This window comes from Notothenia rossii (genome assembly GCF_949606895.1).
Source record: "Notothenia rossii genome assembly, chromosome: 6".
In the NCBI taxonomy this organism is placed as follows: Eukaryota; Metazoa; Chordata; class Actinopteri; order Perciformes; family Nototheniidae; genus Notothenia; species Notothenia rossii.
In genome coordinates, this window is record NC_136909.1 from 35425669 (window position 1) to 35440785 (window position 15117).

The window sequence follows — 15117 nt, forward strand, 5'->3', positions numbered from 1 at the left end:
CACGGGGTGCAGAATAGTTTACCCCCACTTTTTGCTCGGTCTTTAGTAGAAATGTTTGTCGGTAAATGAGATGGATTAGATTTTTTCATCTTGGTGTTTTCTCTATCGTGTGAGCTCCACACGTTCACTCTATACAGTGTTGTTTACATTCTGTGATGCGCGAGCTGATGACGTCACGACAACTTTTTTTTCTTTCAACTTTGTGTGGAAAAATACGGGGATTATGCGGCCTTTTGATAAATATGCGGCCTGTTAAAAATCTGCGCCATTTGGCTGATTATGCGGTAAATTCTGCGATCGCAGAATTGCATTTTTCTGGAGGGTCTAATTGGCTGGTAGAATGGCCAAACAAATTGGCAAATCTGTACTTAAAGTCATCTTTCCTTGTCCAAAAAACATTTGTTGGACCAACAGGGCTCACAACACAATCCAATCATTACAATGGCACCACAAAGGAAGAAGTGCCAGCAATGTATTTCAGCCCTGGATTATCTTTGCTTCCAATGCAGTCAGGTGCTGAAATAAACCTGAGCAGGACATTTGATTCCCTGCCAGATCACCTGATCTAAGTCTCTCTTAGCTTAAAGGTAAATGTAATTTGGACAGTTCCTTTTACTTTAATCAGGAGAGACGTGATGTATGAAATACATGTTTATTATCGGGACCCATGACATGCGGGAATAGTGATTGACGTATAACAACAAGTAACTGTAATGATGTTTTGGCGATTAGGCCCCGGGTTTGCAGGATGATCATTCAGGAGGGAAAGAACCGCTCTGATGAACTCCCAAAAGAAGTGAAGTATGAAGTACTGAGCTGTGGGCAATTCTTACCTTGCGGCTGGCAGCGGAGATCTATGGATTTAATGAGAGATTAACATGGGGACTTGATAAGCGCCGGAATCGCTTCCGAGCTGCGGGGTTAGACATGCGCGGACCCACTGGCCGCAACCTGCACTGCAGGGTTAACATGACGCAGACCCATGTCCGCAACCTGCACTCGCAGGGTTAAACCTAACGCAGACCCATGTCCGCAACCTGCACTCGCAGGGTTAAACTTAACGCAGACCCGGAGGTCACAACCTGACGTGCAGGGTTAAACATGAACACGGACCCGGAGGTCCCCTGACGTGCGGGGTTAAACATGAACACGGAGGTCGCAACCTGACGTGCAGGGTTAAACATGAACACAGTGACACGTATACATGCTGACGTGCTATGAACCACCACCACCAGTTATAGGCATATTACCATTTTTATTGTTGAGAGACCTTGGATGGCCAGCACTCGCTGATGTCTGGGCGAATGCGGGATATGAAGGCGGCGGAGGACCGCCGTCCGAGTTGCAGGGATGAGGGAGAAATGCCTTGATTGGCAGCAGAGTTGGCTGCACCTATCTGAACGAAAGCCCTGCTATGCTATTAGGACGCCACAACCAGTTATATGCATATTTACCATAGGTGAGCTGAAGAGATCTTGGATTGGCAGCAAGAGCCGATGTCAAGCGAAGAGGGAGATGTAGACAAGTAATGCACGAGAGCTGTTAGCTGGAGTACAGTGATGCATGAATATCATGACCTGGATTAACCCAAGCCAAGTGAGCATAAACCCGAGAATATGGATGAAGTGCAGATGCACGCAGAAAACCCATACGCTTAGTTAAATACTGAGACATGACCCATGATATAGACTAGCTTAATAGCAGTTAAGTGCGCCAGGATAAGTCATAGATGCTGATAAGCTGATTGAGTGATTAGGACCGTCTTCTATCATCTGAGAGGATGATGGAGGGACGCTAGTGTTAGATCCAGCGAGTGTGATAATAAATGTGTATGCAGGAGTGAAAATCTGAGCGTGCCGCTATAGCGGATGATCTCATGCAGATATTCCCCCCAAAACGGAGGATGTGCAGTGCACGTCCTTAAGAGTCGGGGAAAACGCGGTCGTCGTGAGGCCGGCGGATGCCACGTCCAGAAACGGGAGATGATGCGTGCGGAAGATTATCCGCATGCAAAGTACGGTTGCCCGGTGAGGAAGAGCAACTTTCGTTGAAGATGTTTGCTGTATACGCCTTGTTTATGTGGATGCACGCAGTTTGGTTTGAGAAACATTATACCATGAGCTAGATGTGATGCCTAGGCACTCCGGGTGTGTGATTGGGCCTATAGTTCCTCATAAATAGGAACGCTGTGCTCCTAAGGAGTCTCTTCTTCTCTTTCCCAGTTGAGCAGAGTTAGGTTAGTAATGTTGTATTTGAACACTAGATGGCGTAAAAGCACGCATGAGGGGATCTCCCTGCAGTGGGTGATTTGGACTGAGGCGAGACAACTATGAATATTATTTACCCGAATAGCCGGTGCAAGCGTGGTTTCTCCTTGCTTGACTCCCGCTTAAGCTGAAAGAGGTCCGCTAAACAGATGATGGGAACTTTAAAGCGTGTCGATAATATCTGCTTTGAAGAGCCAGCCTTGGCCTGCACGCTATTAAGATTACATTGTCTCCGTGCGTAGAGGGGGAACATTGACCTTGTCATCGAGATTGCCCTGAGCTATACCAGTCATGCTAGGGCCTATGCTGAAGCTAATAGTGTTGTAACGAGCAGTACGCTTGGACAAAGTGACTAGAACGCAACCGCACCTTGAAATAATTATACAGTCGAGCAGCACTAAGATCTGTTATTGTGTAGGAAACGGTTAATGCCGCAAAGATAGTGACAGTAGTCAATGACTGATTAGCTCGGTTGCTAGCAACGTCACCTGTAGGATGCCAGATAACCTTAATGACGGTGTTGTGATGCCGACGGCATAAATCCATACTGAAATATGTCGCTAAGTGATGGGAAATATTTATCGGCTGCTTATGTGACGTCGGACAGTGAGTGCTTAACGGCGACCGCTGGCTTGTGAGTTAACGATGAAATAACTCCGGTGAACGCGCGATGCAGCGCGTTAATGCCGCTGGATCACATGTACCCGATGCGTCACGGCGTTTTAGCAAAATATAGTTTGAAGAAGTAGTTCTGATTAATCTGCTTTGTATGATTAAAAACTACCCGACGCAATCCTCTATTGATGTTTGTTTGACGGCGGTATTGGGAGAGAAACGGCGATGTAAACGTTACGTCATGACGCGATATTTAGTGGATCAGAGACTGTGAACGGATTTGGACAGTGCTGCCGAGGAGATGTTGTTGTCGCAGATCCAGCCGTTGGTGCACCGAAAAACTGAATATGCTTAGTGGAGATGAAGAGAAAAAAAAAAATACGATCATTCAGTCAATAATCATTAAATTAATATTGGGAGTCAATTCCTAATTTATTTAGTATCTGGTCGTGTCATAAACAGGATAATGTGCAGCGACTTGGTCATTGAGGAAAAGAAGCCCTACGAAACACCATTCATTCAGGTAACACTGTGTTGAAGCTTGAAACTGCGTTAGTACTGACATTGTAATGGGTAGCAATACCCGGCTGCATTAGTAATGCATTACATTCTTCGTACGCAAAGTAATACGTTACTGAAACTCCATACTGTAACACGTTACACCCAACACTGCCTGAAACTCACCTTAACTAAAGGTAGCAATGCAGTGTTGAACTTCCTGTCGGCTCCCAGACCGTCGTCGAGGAACGGGGGGGGAAAGACTCTGGTCGTCTCCCAGGGCAGAAGCAACGCGCTTCGGGTTCAATAACCCATTTAATCGGAAAGACTGGAGAGAGCGAGCTCTTCTTGGGAGGTCGTTGCATTTATTTAGCTCTTGTGTTCGCAAGATAGCTTCGCAAGATCGCAGACCTTCCTTTTTGCTGCCTCGTTTACTTCTAGAAAAACATGTATTCCGCTCGCTCTGCACGCGCCACACCCCTCTCTTAAAGGGGTAGCGATCTCGCTCTGCATGACCCGAATGTCATAACAATATAACGAAACATCTGATGAATTTGTTACAACTGCCTCTTGCCAGCGCTACGCTGACGCCTGTTTTAGGTGAGGCGCAGGAGGAAGTAGCTTCAAGGGGATGTAGCTTAAGCCCTGCCTGCCTGCGGGAGGGGTTGTGGTTGAAGCCAGCAATGGGTAAAGCTTCGCATGCGATGAGGGCCAGTTCCGCGTGAAGCCGGAAGCGCCGCATTTAAGCGGCCCGGATGCCAGTGATGCCCTCTCGAGAGACTGAAGGCGTGCGTCAATGTTCCCGTGAAGTAGGACATTTCCATTAAGCCGGAGGAACTTCCGTGGAGCACGATTCCTTGTCTTCCTCCCGCATCCGGGTTTGCGGGGCGGCCGGCTGGAACCGCTAGCCGACTGGGGCACGCCACCTGCAGCTTAATCCGCAAGACTGCGGAGCTGATGAATAATGCCTGGAGCTGGGACGAAGCCCTGCTGCTGCTTGTGCGTTGACACCTGAAATGACAACTGACGGAGAGGGGAGAGCGGATTTAAAGGGGTTAGCAGGTGCGATGATTGGCTAGCCGGGGCGTGATGCCCCTGATCACTTATTGAGATAACGTGTGGCACCCGATAATGTTGTCTTCCTGATTGAACTTGCGCTGAGCTACATTAGTCAAATGTGCCAAGAAACCTGCATTAAATGTCGGTTCAGCATTACTGGTTTTGGTTATTTTGACACCAGAACATCTTTACTTTTTTTGCAGTGCACACATCTTAGATAAATAGGCACTTTTTGGTCCTGAAAATGCCTAATGAGAAAAAAGAACTCTTTAAACTCATGTAAATCTCTTCCTAAGCAACTTTCTCCTTATTTCTACTTCCAACATCAACCTCACGCTGCTTCCCACCAGGTTGATTCTACATTATTATTCACCAATTTCAGCTTTCTTTCTGTTCACAGGGGAAGGGTGGCGGCCTCCTGCTGTCAAATTATTTTCACTGAATGTAAAAAATAGATTTTTATTCCAAACTTATCTTGTGGTATACTTTTAGCTTCAGGAAATGCTGTTTATCGCTTGTAGCGCTCATTCACACACTGCTGAATGGGTTTGAAGTATTTGAATGAGCCTCTTTATACTTACTTTAAAAACTCCCCAGCTGAAATCTTACTCAGATCTTTTGTATTACTTTCCTGTTTACCATTCTGTATCCATGGCACACGCTCACTATACGCCCATACTGTAGAGCACCATGTGTATCTCTGACTCACTGTAGTAACAAAGTTCACCCACTGAGAAATGAATGTGGAGTTACACACGCTTACTCATCTCGGCTGCACAAATGTACTGTGCTATGTTTGCCTATTCAAACACCATCCAAATGTGCTTCATACACATTCATTTAGCTGCAAATTAAAGCTCAAATATTCAAAAATAGCACTAAAGAGTTGCTGACATTAACTTGTGCTCCATGAACATAAGATGTTCAAACATTTTCAGATCCCAGTCCAGAGGTAGAGTTCACAAACAAGCAACTAACTTGTGCTAATGCTGACTGTAAATAACAAAACTCTAAATTGTGCTGTACTTGCATCACCTAAGACCATAAACAGAGCCTGATGTCTCATGATGGTGAGGTTGGACAGTAACGTCCTAATGTCCCGTAGATACATTGGTGTCATATTCTAGCTGCAAATCAGAGCCTTACTGATCAATGTTTCAGTTTTAAAGAGGCTAATTTTCCGGTTTCATATTTGCATTGTTCTACTGAGACATGTTTACATGCTGTAATTTTCAAAAAGGTCTTTATTTACCTCATTCCGCCCATGTACAATCGCGAGTGTTACATAGTGATGTCATTATTTTATATAAGTAAACAAAGGAGTTCAATGGAAATGTTTCAGACATAGTGTGTATGGAGAGAAACTCCCTCTGGAGGGAACTTTGGTATTTATGATATGGCAGCCCATTAACATGCACAAAAACCTATATAACACACTACAGGAAATGGAACAACCCCAAAAAGCATGATAGGGCCCCTTTAGTCAGACACATCAGCAGAGTGTCACACCTGCTGCTCAAACCTGCATGAAATGTACACAGATTTACTTATTCTACACCCATCTGCTTGTGCATAAACAGACCATATATGGTAAGAAACATTCCTTTAGTGGAACTTGTTTCCCCAACTGCATGTGCAGTGCATCCGGAAAGTATTCATACCCCTTAACTTTTTTCACATTTTGTTATGTTACAGCCTTATTTAAAAATGGATTAAATTATTTTTTTGATTGCACCTGTCTATATGAGGTCCCACAGTTGACAGTGCACATCAGAGCACAAACCAAGTCATGAGGTCCAAGGAATTGTCTGTAGACCTCAGAGACAGGATTGTATCAAGGCACAGATCTGGGGAAGGGTACAGAAAAATGTCTGCAGCATTGAACGTCCCAACGAGCACAGTGCTCTCCATCATTTGCAAATGGAAGATGTTTGAAACCACCAGGGCTTTTCCTAGAGCTGGTCGTCCAAACCAAACTGAACATCGGGGGAGAAGGACCTTAGTGGTGACCTAGAACCCGATGGTCACTCTGACAGAGCTCCAGAGTTCCTCTGTGGAGATGGGAGAACCTTCCAGAAGGACAACCATCTCTGCAGCACTCCACCAATCAGGCCTTTATGGTAGAGTGGCCAGAAGGAAGCCACTCCTCAGCAAAAGGCACATGAAAGCCCCCATGGAGCACCTAAAGAACGCTCAGACCATGAGAAACCAAATTGTCTGGTCTGATGAAACCAAATTTGGCCTGAATTCCAAGCATCATGTCTGGAGGAACCCAGGCACCGCTCATCACCTGGCCAACACCATCCCTACAGTGAAGCATGGTGGTGCAGCATCATGCTGTGGGGATGTTTTTCAGCGGAAGGAACTAGGAGACCAGTCAGGATCAAGGGAAAGATGAATGCAGCAATGTACAGAGAGATCCTTGATGAAAACCTACTCCAGAGTGCTCTGGACCTCAGACTGGGGCGAAGGTTCACCTTTCAACAGGACAACGACCCTAAGCACACAGCCACGATAACAAAGGAGTGGCTTCGGGACAAGTCTGTGAATGTTCTTGAGTGGCCCAGCCAGAGCCAAGACTTGAACCGTATTGAACATCTCTGGAGAGATCTGAAAATGGCTGTGCACCGACGCTCCCCATCCAACCTGATAGAGCCTGAGACGATCTGCAAAGAAGAATGGGAGAAACTGCCCAAAGAAAGGTGTGCCAGGCTTGTAGCATCATACTCAAGAAGACTTGAGGCTGTATTGGCTGCCAAAGGTGCTTCAACAAAGTATTGAGTAAAGGGTTTGAATACTTATGCACATGTGATATTTGAGTGTTTTATTTTTAAATGTTTTTCACTTTGTCATTATGGGGTATTGTGTGTAGAATGTTGAGAAAACAAATCAATGTAATCCAAATTGAAATAAGGCTGTAACATACAAAAATGCGGAAAATGTGAAGGGGTCTGAATACTTTCCGGATGCACTTAGTTAGGGAGGGAGAATTGTCACTTTCAACAGTGATCTGCCAGTACAGTGTTGTCTAAGGCAAGGCAAGTTTATATACAGAGTACATTTCAACACAAGGCAATTAAAACTGCTTTACAAAGATAAAAACATTAACATATACTGCAGCAGGAACACATATTTAAATACATTTTAAAAACAGTCATTAAGTAGGCTAGGTCCACAAGCGGAGGACCTTGGTTCGAAACTGGCTCGGGACTATTTCCCTCATGTCACCCCCTCTGTCACGCATTTCAACTCTGTCTCTACAAGAAAGGCACAAGTTGCCCAAAAAATATTTAAAAAAATAAATAAGGCCAAACAAGCTTAAAAAGAATCAAAGAAAAGTCTTCAGCCTAGGTTTAAAAGTAGTGAGAGTTGGGTTGGACATAGATGCACATATATTTGGAGCATAATAACTAAATGCTGCCTGGATTAGTGTTAGTGTTTAGTTTGGACACTGGGGACCAAAGCAGACCTGTCCCAGAAAACCTGAGACAGAACACTGAAACTGTTATTTCCATTCAAGGGGGTCATGTAATGCCCATTTACTGACCCATACTTTCATTTTGGTCTAATATTAGTTTAATATTAAAGTTGACTTGCATTAACATTATGTTTATCATTCTCTTTGCTGAATGCACCTATATTCACCCTCTGTGTGTCTTCTTTAGCCCCTCTCTGATTGGCCTCCCAAGAGAAATGGCAAAAGACTAGAACTGTATGCATTAACTGCTGTTGACATGTAGCTTTCTATTTCAGGCTGTAAATAATTGATTGTAAAGACTTGAAATAACCTTGTTATCACTTTTTCTTCCTGTTCCGTTATGTGTGTATTGCAGCTGGATACCGAGGCAGCCGACATCCTGAATGACCTGCAGGTGAAGCTAAACACCTTCCTGGACAACTTCAGCATGGGATTTGCCAAGAGGTAACACACACACCCTCACACACACACACACACACACACACACACACACACACACACACACACACACACACACACACACACACACACACACACACACACACACACACACACACACACACACAGACCTGTATGCATGTCTGAGGAACAAGCCTCTATCAGGCCTGCAGAAGTTTTCTCGTCCAAGTTTGTCTCTCCCTCCAGTTTCCAGGCTCGTATTAACGGCTGCATGCGTCAGATGGCTGAGCTCCTCTACCAGATCAAAGGCCCCCCCAACCACAACACTGCAGAGGCAGACGCTGACAACATGCTGAGGCCCCTCATGGAGTTCCTAGATGGGAAGTAAGTGAGAGTGTGACACACACAGTGACTCCAGCTGCTAGAAGAAGCTATACACAGGATCAGATCTCTACTATACTTGGTTTGTTAAAGCACCAATAAGAGGTTAACTTTCCTTAGAACCTCTAACTAGAACAAACTCAAACAAGCAGGTGATCTGACCCACTGTTTTTCTGCAATGGAGGTTTTTCTTTTATTTGGGTTTGGTAAAGAATGGTAAATGGACTGCATTTATATGGCGCTTTATCAAGTCTTTACGACCCCTGAAAGCGCTTTAAATATAGAAGCCATCATTCGCCAAATCATACCCATTCACACAGTCAGCCATCAGGAGCCACTTGGTTAACTATTTTGCCCAAGGATACACCAACATGTTAGATTTGAACCCAAGGTGAAGGCATTTACGTATATAGCACTCTCAGCCGTAGTCATGGGCAAAGAAAAGGAAAGCAGCTTCGTATCACGGGGCATTAACAGTTTGCTTTTTTATTCATCACTTATGGAAACAACCTTGGTGAAGGTTTTTATATTATTGTCGAAAATAGGAAATGGTTGCAAACGTTCATAATCTACTGAGGCTCTTTTTAAACGTACGCGTCTCTATTTGTCATGAATTGTTAATACAGGGTTGATATGTGTATCTTATTATGTTTTGAACGTCATACGTTGCTTTGTGCACCTTACACACTTAATGGTAAAACTTAAGCGTTTTGTGTCTAAAAATGGGTTAAGATAATTATAGATATTATTGTTCTCACTGTCAATGTAACTGTTGGCAGAGTTAGTCTGTTTAATAATTGTAAGTGTTTGTCAGTATATTTGAAATTACTAGGTAAGCTACGTTAGCTAGCTAGCTTAAAGCAGATCTGCAATAATATGTTAAGGAATCATGCGAAAACATTGTTAAAATACAGTAAGCCAATTAAAACGTACATTTTAGGTAACTTTCCAGTGACAGTTGGCTAACTTTATAATCCCCTGCAAGCACTCCTGTCCCAGTGGTGTGCGTCACATTTTAGTGTCCCCGTTTCCTTTGCGTTTTGTTATGAGAAAAAACGACTGGTATTCTGACAATATAGTGTTAATATCTCTGATAACAACTCAGACAACACGTTGCTGCACCAACCTGGCGTAAACAAAGTGGTTGAGAGGAGTGCTCATAGTGCTCTTGAGATGTGTTTGAATGTTTCTCTCCTTGTATCTTTGTCCTAATATTTGTCCTAGTCTATGCTGGAAATGGAGTTATTGTGAATCAAGATACATTTCAGACTTGATCTCGTACTTCATGAAGACTGCAGTTGTAGCTCACATGCTATGCTTGTTTGTGTCCAGTCTCAGTATCTTTGCTGACGTCTGTGAGAAGACAGTGTTGAAGAGGATCCTGAAGGACCTGTGGAAGATCGTCCTGAGCAGCCTAGAGAAGACCATCGTCCTGCCGCAGAGCAACGACAGTCTGGTAAGAACAGCCTTAACCTCAACCGGCACAACTACATTCCGCCTTACCCAAACCATGAACTAAACTCACTCTCACCATAAACAAGAGTACTGCACTCTTATAGCAGACTCACTAAAGGCAGGTTAAAGAAAGGAAGACAGATCAGAATCAATAAAAGCAGAATTAGAGGTGTCATCTTTTTAATTCTGCAAATTTTTCTTACTCGTCAAAACCTGTCCTCTGCTGCAAAAATCTCAAATCTGGCCCTTACAAAGCTAGAAGAAAAAGAACATTAACACAAGATAATGGAAAAAACTGTTTTATGATGAGTAATCAATATGCCTCATTTATTTTCTTCTGTCAAATGTATTGACAGTCATCACGATTCCAGCTTCACATACTAATTGTTTTATTCAGAGGGCAGAGAGGGAGTTTTTCAAAGACAATATTTGGGGTGTACTTGCCCACTCTTTACAAATCACATAGACTAGCTTATTGTGGCCAACCCTTTTAGTAAATGAGGTTGTTTTGCTGCATTGATTTCCTTTGTTGTTATGTTTTTGCTCCTGTGGTAATGGAGCAGCAGACTGGGGCTGTATTGAAAATAAATATTCTAATTACAGTTTCTGAAAACCAGCTGCCAAACTCTTTATAAAGCACAGATTTACCAAAAACAGGGTTCCTGCAAGGTGGATTTCAGACTGTTTTAGATCATATATAATATATAGGAATAACCATATACTGAATTTGCTGTAATTCGGGCAGAAGTATTAAAGGGGCCCTATTATGCTCTTTCCCTGATTAATATTTGTATTGTGTGCCTCTACTGTGACATGTTTACATGCTTTAATGTTCAAAAAGCAAGCAAGAATTACACACATTTTGACGGCTAGAAGTAAGGGTGTAGGAGGGATTTCAGTGTGTGTTTATTTTATGCATGTTTTCCTGTGTAACTATAGCAACACCTGCATTCACATGGTCTTGCATCAACACATGGTTTACTCCTAAGACATAAATATATTTATATTATTAATTATTTTATCAAGTGTATTGTGTCTCCTCAAAGCAAAGCTCAGGCATTCATTGTCAGCTACCTGCACTCACATATAGCAAAAAGCATTTGACTGTCATCAATGGGATCGTCAGAGCACTAAGCAAGAGGGTTAAGTCAATCTGCAGATATCAATTGTGATTATGTTGAGCTGTGCTGACACCCAGTGGCGGATGGCAGCAAATTCTCCAGTTTGATTTCTTCTGTGAACACGTTGATCGTGTTGAATCCGAGCAGTTTTTCTTTCTGTAGAGAGAAATGTGACAAACAATGAAGTATGAATAATTGGAAGCAGTCACAAGGTGATCTTGATTTACCTTCTTTGTTCTCTCTGCAGGGTGCCCAGCTCCTCACAGCAGCTAAAGGACTGTCCAGTCTCAAGGTAACACATGCAGTAAAAAAAGAATCGCCACTTCTGAAGACACATAAGAAGGATTAAATTGTATTTATTTATTTGAGTGTTGCCCTTAAAGGTGGGGTAGGTAATTTTGGAGAAACCAGCTCGAGTGCGCTAGAATTTGAAAATACACAGCCGGAAAAAATCTGCCTTTTCCTTACAGAGCCCCTCCTCCAACAGACACGAACTCGCACATGACCAATGAGGGCACGAGATAAGTTTGTGCACAGGTGGAAGGCTGACAGGCAGGTAGGCCATCCAGTTATTTTAGCCGGCCCGGCTAAAATGATTGGTCGTGCTTTTTACAGTACTACAGCTTCCACAGATGACATTTATTTATGGATTTTTTGTCAAAGCACTTAAGATATTCATTGCTATCGGGATGTTAAGAGCATTCCATGGAATATAACAAAAAGTTTATCTCGTGCCGGTTTCTCAAACTTACCTACCCCACCTTTAAGGAAAGTGTTTCTAATGTCAGTCTGTGAACTCTGGTTCCTGCAGGGAGGGGGTGAAGCCAAAACCTTGACGCCAAAACAGTGTATAATCATGGACGCAGGGCTGGAGACCATCAAGGTAAGTGGAGACCTGCACATTCACATGTAAATTCATGTAAAAACACAAACAAAAATCAGCAGCATTTAGACTGTGCAATTTCGAGACATTTGTAAAATTATTTGGCATTTCTAAACATCCATGACATAGTTAAAAGTTAGAGAGAAACTCCATAAAGACTTTTTCTTACATGCACAAAAACCTATATTACACACTACAGGAAAGGGAAAACCCCCCACAAAGTGTATTATCAGTCTTTCAACCTTAAATGTTTACTTTCTCTCCTTCATGCTTCTTGTCTCTTCTTTTACAGCAATACTTCCACGCAGGAGGAAACGGGCTGAAGAAGGCGTTTGTGGAGAAAAGTCCTGAACTAGCCTCACTGCGTTACGCCCTCTCCCTCTACTCCCAGAGCACCGACGCTCTCATCAAGACCTTTGTCACCACACAGCACTCCCAAGGTAACCACACACACACACACACACACACACACACACACACACACACACACACACACACACACACACACACACACACACACACACGTGTGCACACACACACACACACACACACGCACATACGCACACACGCACACACACCCACACCTACACATACACACTGCATGTACAGTCTACAGGATTTGGGGTTGGTAAAGAGTGTCCTTAACATTTCTGCTCTCTCCTGTCCTCACAGTGCATGATGGGATGGGCATCAGGATCACTGGAAGTGAGAAGATCCGACCTGATAGGGGTAAGTCCATCGCTCTCTGCATCAGTCTGAAATAAAGGCTCTATAGTCATAACCATAGAGCTTCTTTTGAGATAAATACACCTCAGTGAAATCTGGAGAAACACCTAAATATTAAAGGTTCATGAAATATAAACTAAAGCTTTCTATATACTTTTTGGACTTGATGTGATGACATGTTTCCTATTTCCAATCTTCTACAGAGCACACGTTTTTTATGCTGTAAATGATCACCTCCTTGTAAAGTGACTATGTCACATTTCAAATTAGCGTCATGATGCTCTATTATAGCAAAAGGTATTTTAGCAACTTTTACGAAAGCTGAAATATAATATTATTATATATACATTTTAAATAACAGAGTGGCTCAATGCAGCAGCAATGGCATACATATGAGGATTAAAAGCTGTTGTTAGTCATGTGAATGTGTGTCGTGGTGGTTGTGTTCTGCAGGCTCGGGGATAGAGAAGCCCATTGGAGAGGCCATACTGCAGATCGACATGATGCTCGGAAAAGAACGCAAAATCATTGTGAAAGGTGAGAGTCATCAGATCCAAATGCTCGAACAGATACAATTAAACCCTGATGTTTAAACTGCAACCTTAAATATCTAAACTACATACTGTACCACACCTAATCTCCAATTGTGCCTTTAAAGGACCAAACGGTTTGTTTTGTATGTCTTAAGCCATTAACTTGTAGTTGTTTATACCTTGTATTTCTGGGTTCAAGTGCTTGTCCTTAAAGGGGCCCTACTATTCTAATTTTCAGGTTCATATTTGTAATTTTAATTTTGTATAATCAAGGCTGAACTTTGAAGCCAAACAAACATTAAGAGTCATTATTTTTGGCTCAATTATAGGTTTTATTTCAAAGGATTGGTTATTTGAAAAGACCTTATTTTGCTGTCTAAATCAAAATAAATAAAGACACCAAGATATCTTATGTAAATCTTAGGTCTTTGTGGGGCAACTTCATTACCCTTTTAAAAATGAGCTAAAACCGACTGATTGTCATCAGTAATGCAAGGTGATTGGCTCTTAATAGTTTTATAGGAAACATTCAAAACATGGTCCTTTAAATAAGGCAGTGGATAACGTATTTACCCAACACACACATAACGGAACAAGAGCAATGGGATTTCTCCATAGGATTTTGGAAAATAGCTCGAAATAAGGTCTGTGGAAAACGAATCTGTTTGATAAATGCAAATTTTGTTCAGCCGTATAATATCTACATGTCTACCATACTTTTATAATTTTCTAATCATAAATCTAATCGCCAGAAGCAAAATGCTAACGTTATGCTATAAACGAACTACAGCCGAGTACAGCAGGGTCACACAACTTCAACGTCACGCCAACTTAAGATCAAAATGGTACAGGTTGAAGTGTTTTTTTAACAGTTTGCAGGAGGCAGGTACTTGCTTTGAAGCAGAACACGGGGAAAAACAAACTTAGCGGGAGTGTTTACGTGTTCGGTGTTATGACGTACAACGTCCTCGACAACTTCTGTAGTCCTATTCAGCCACTTGTTAACAACCATCGTTTTTCAGACACGTAAACTCTTCAAAAATCACCAGTGGAGTCACTGCTGATGTGTTTAATGTCATAGAACAAAACGTGATCCGTCTCTTAAATTTGTGTCAAACACAGAACTTATTTCCAGCTATTTTCCAAAATCCTATGGAGAAATCCCTTTGGCTCTGAGACGAGGGAACCAGTAGTGGTAAAATGCTAACTCACTTCCAGGTTTTAGGACTCGTCACTACACCACTCTATTGAAAAAATACTTTTACTATATCATTGTCAGGCCCTCTTGTCTTTAGAACTGATAAATAGTCATGCAAATGGGGCACATACATACTCAATTGGATCAAAAGAGAGTAAAATATATATATTTACACATGAAACCACAAACACTTAATTGTATCATCTGATGGCACCATCATCCTCACTGCCTCTCTTCCTCTGTCCGTCCAGTCATCGCAGTGAATGACATGAAGTGGCAGACATCAGGGATGTTCCGGCCTTTCGTGGACGTCTCCATGGTCGGTCCCTTCTTGGCCGACAAGAAGCGCAAATTCACCACAAAGTCCAAGAACAACAGCTGGTCGGCGAAGTTCAACGAGGCTTTCCAGTTGTGAGTTTTAATTTTGAACTCTTACACCTACAAATAAGCTCAGTGTTTTGTGAGATTACAGGCCAATTCTCGATTATCTTTTCTGCTCTGTAG

The 15117-nt window shown here is 42.6% G+C and overlaps 1 protein-coding gene across 1 annotated transcript in view; it reads left to right on the forward strand.

The window, feature by feature from the left end:
- unc13ba (unc-13 homolog Ba (C. elegans)) overlaps positions 1 to 15117 on the forward strand; it is a 254230-nt gene that overhangs the window by 233040 nt on the left and 6073 nt on the right. Inside the window, exons 34-42 of the mRNA XM_079689879.1 lie at positions 8273 to 8361; positions 8563 to 8700; positions 10030 to 10153; positions 11521 to 11565; positions 12085 to 12156; positions 12449 to 12596; positions 12829 to 12885; positions 13336 to 13419; positions 14865 to 15024. Coding sequence (XP_079546005.1) covers positions 8273 to 8361; positions 8563 to 8700; positions 10030 to 10153; positions 11521 to 11565; positions 12085 to 12156; positions 12449 to 12596; positions 12829 to 12885; positions 13336 to 13419; positions 14865 to 15024 — 917 coding nt within the window. The remainder of the gene's footprint in view (positions 1 to 8272; positions 8362 to 8562; positions 8701 to 10029; positions 10154 to 11520; positions 11566 to 12084; positions 12157 to 12448; positions 12597 to 12828; positions 12886 to 13335; positions 13420 to 14864; positions 15025 to 15117) is intronic.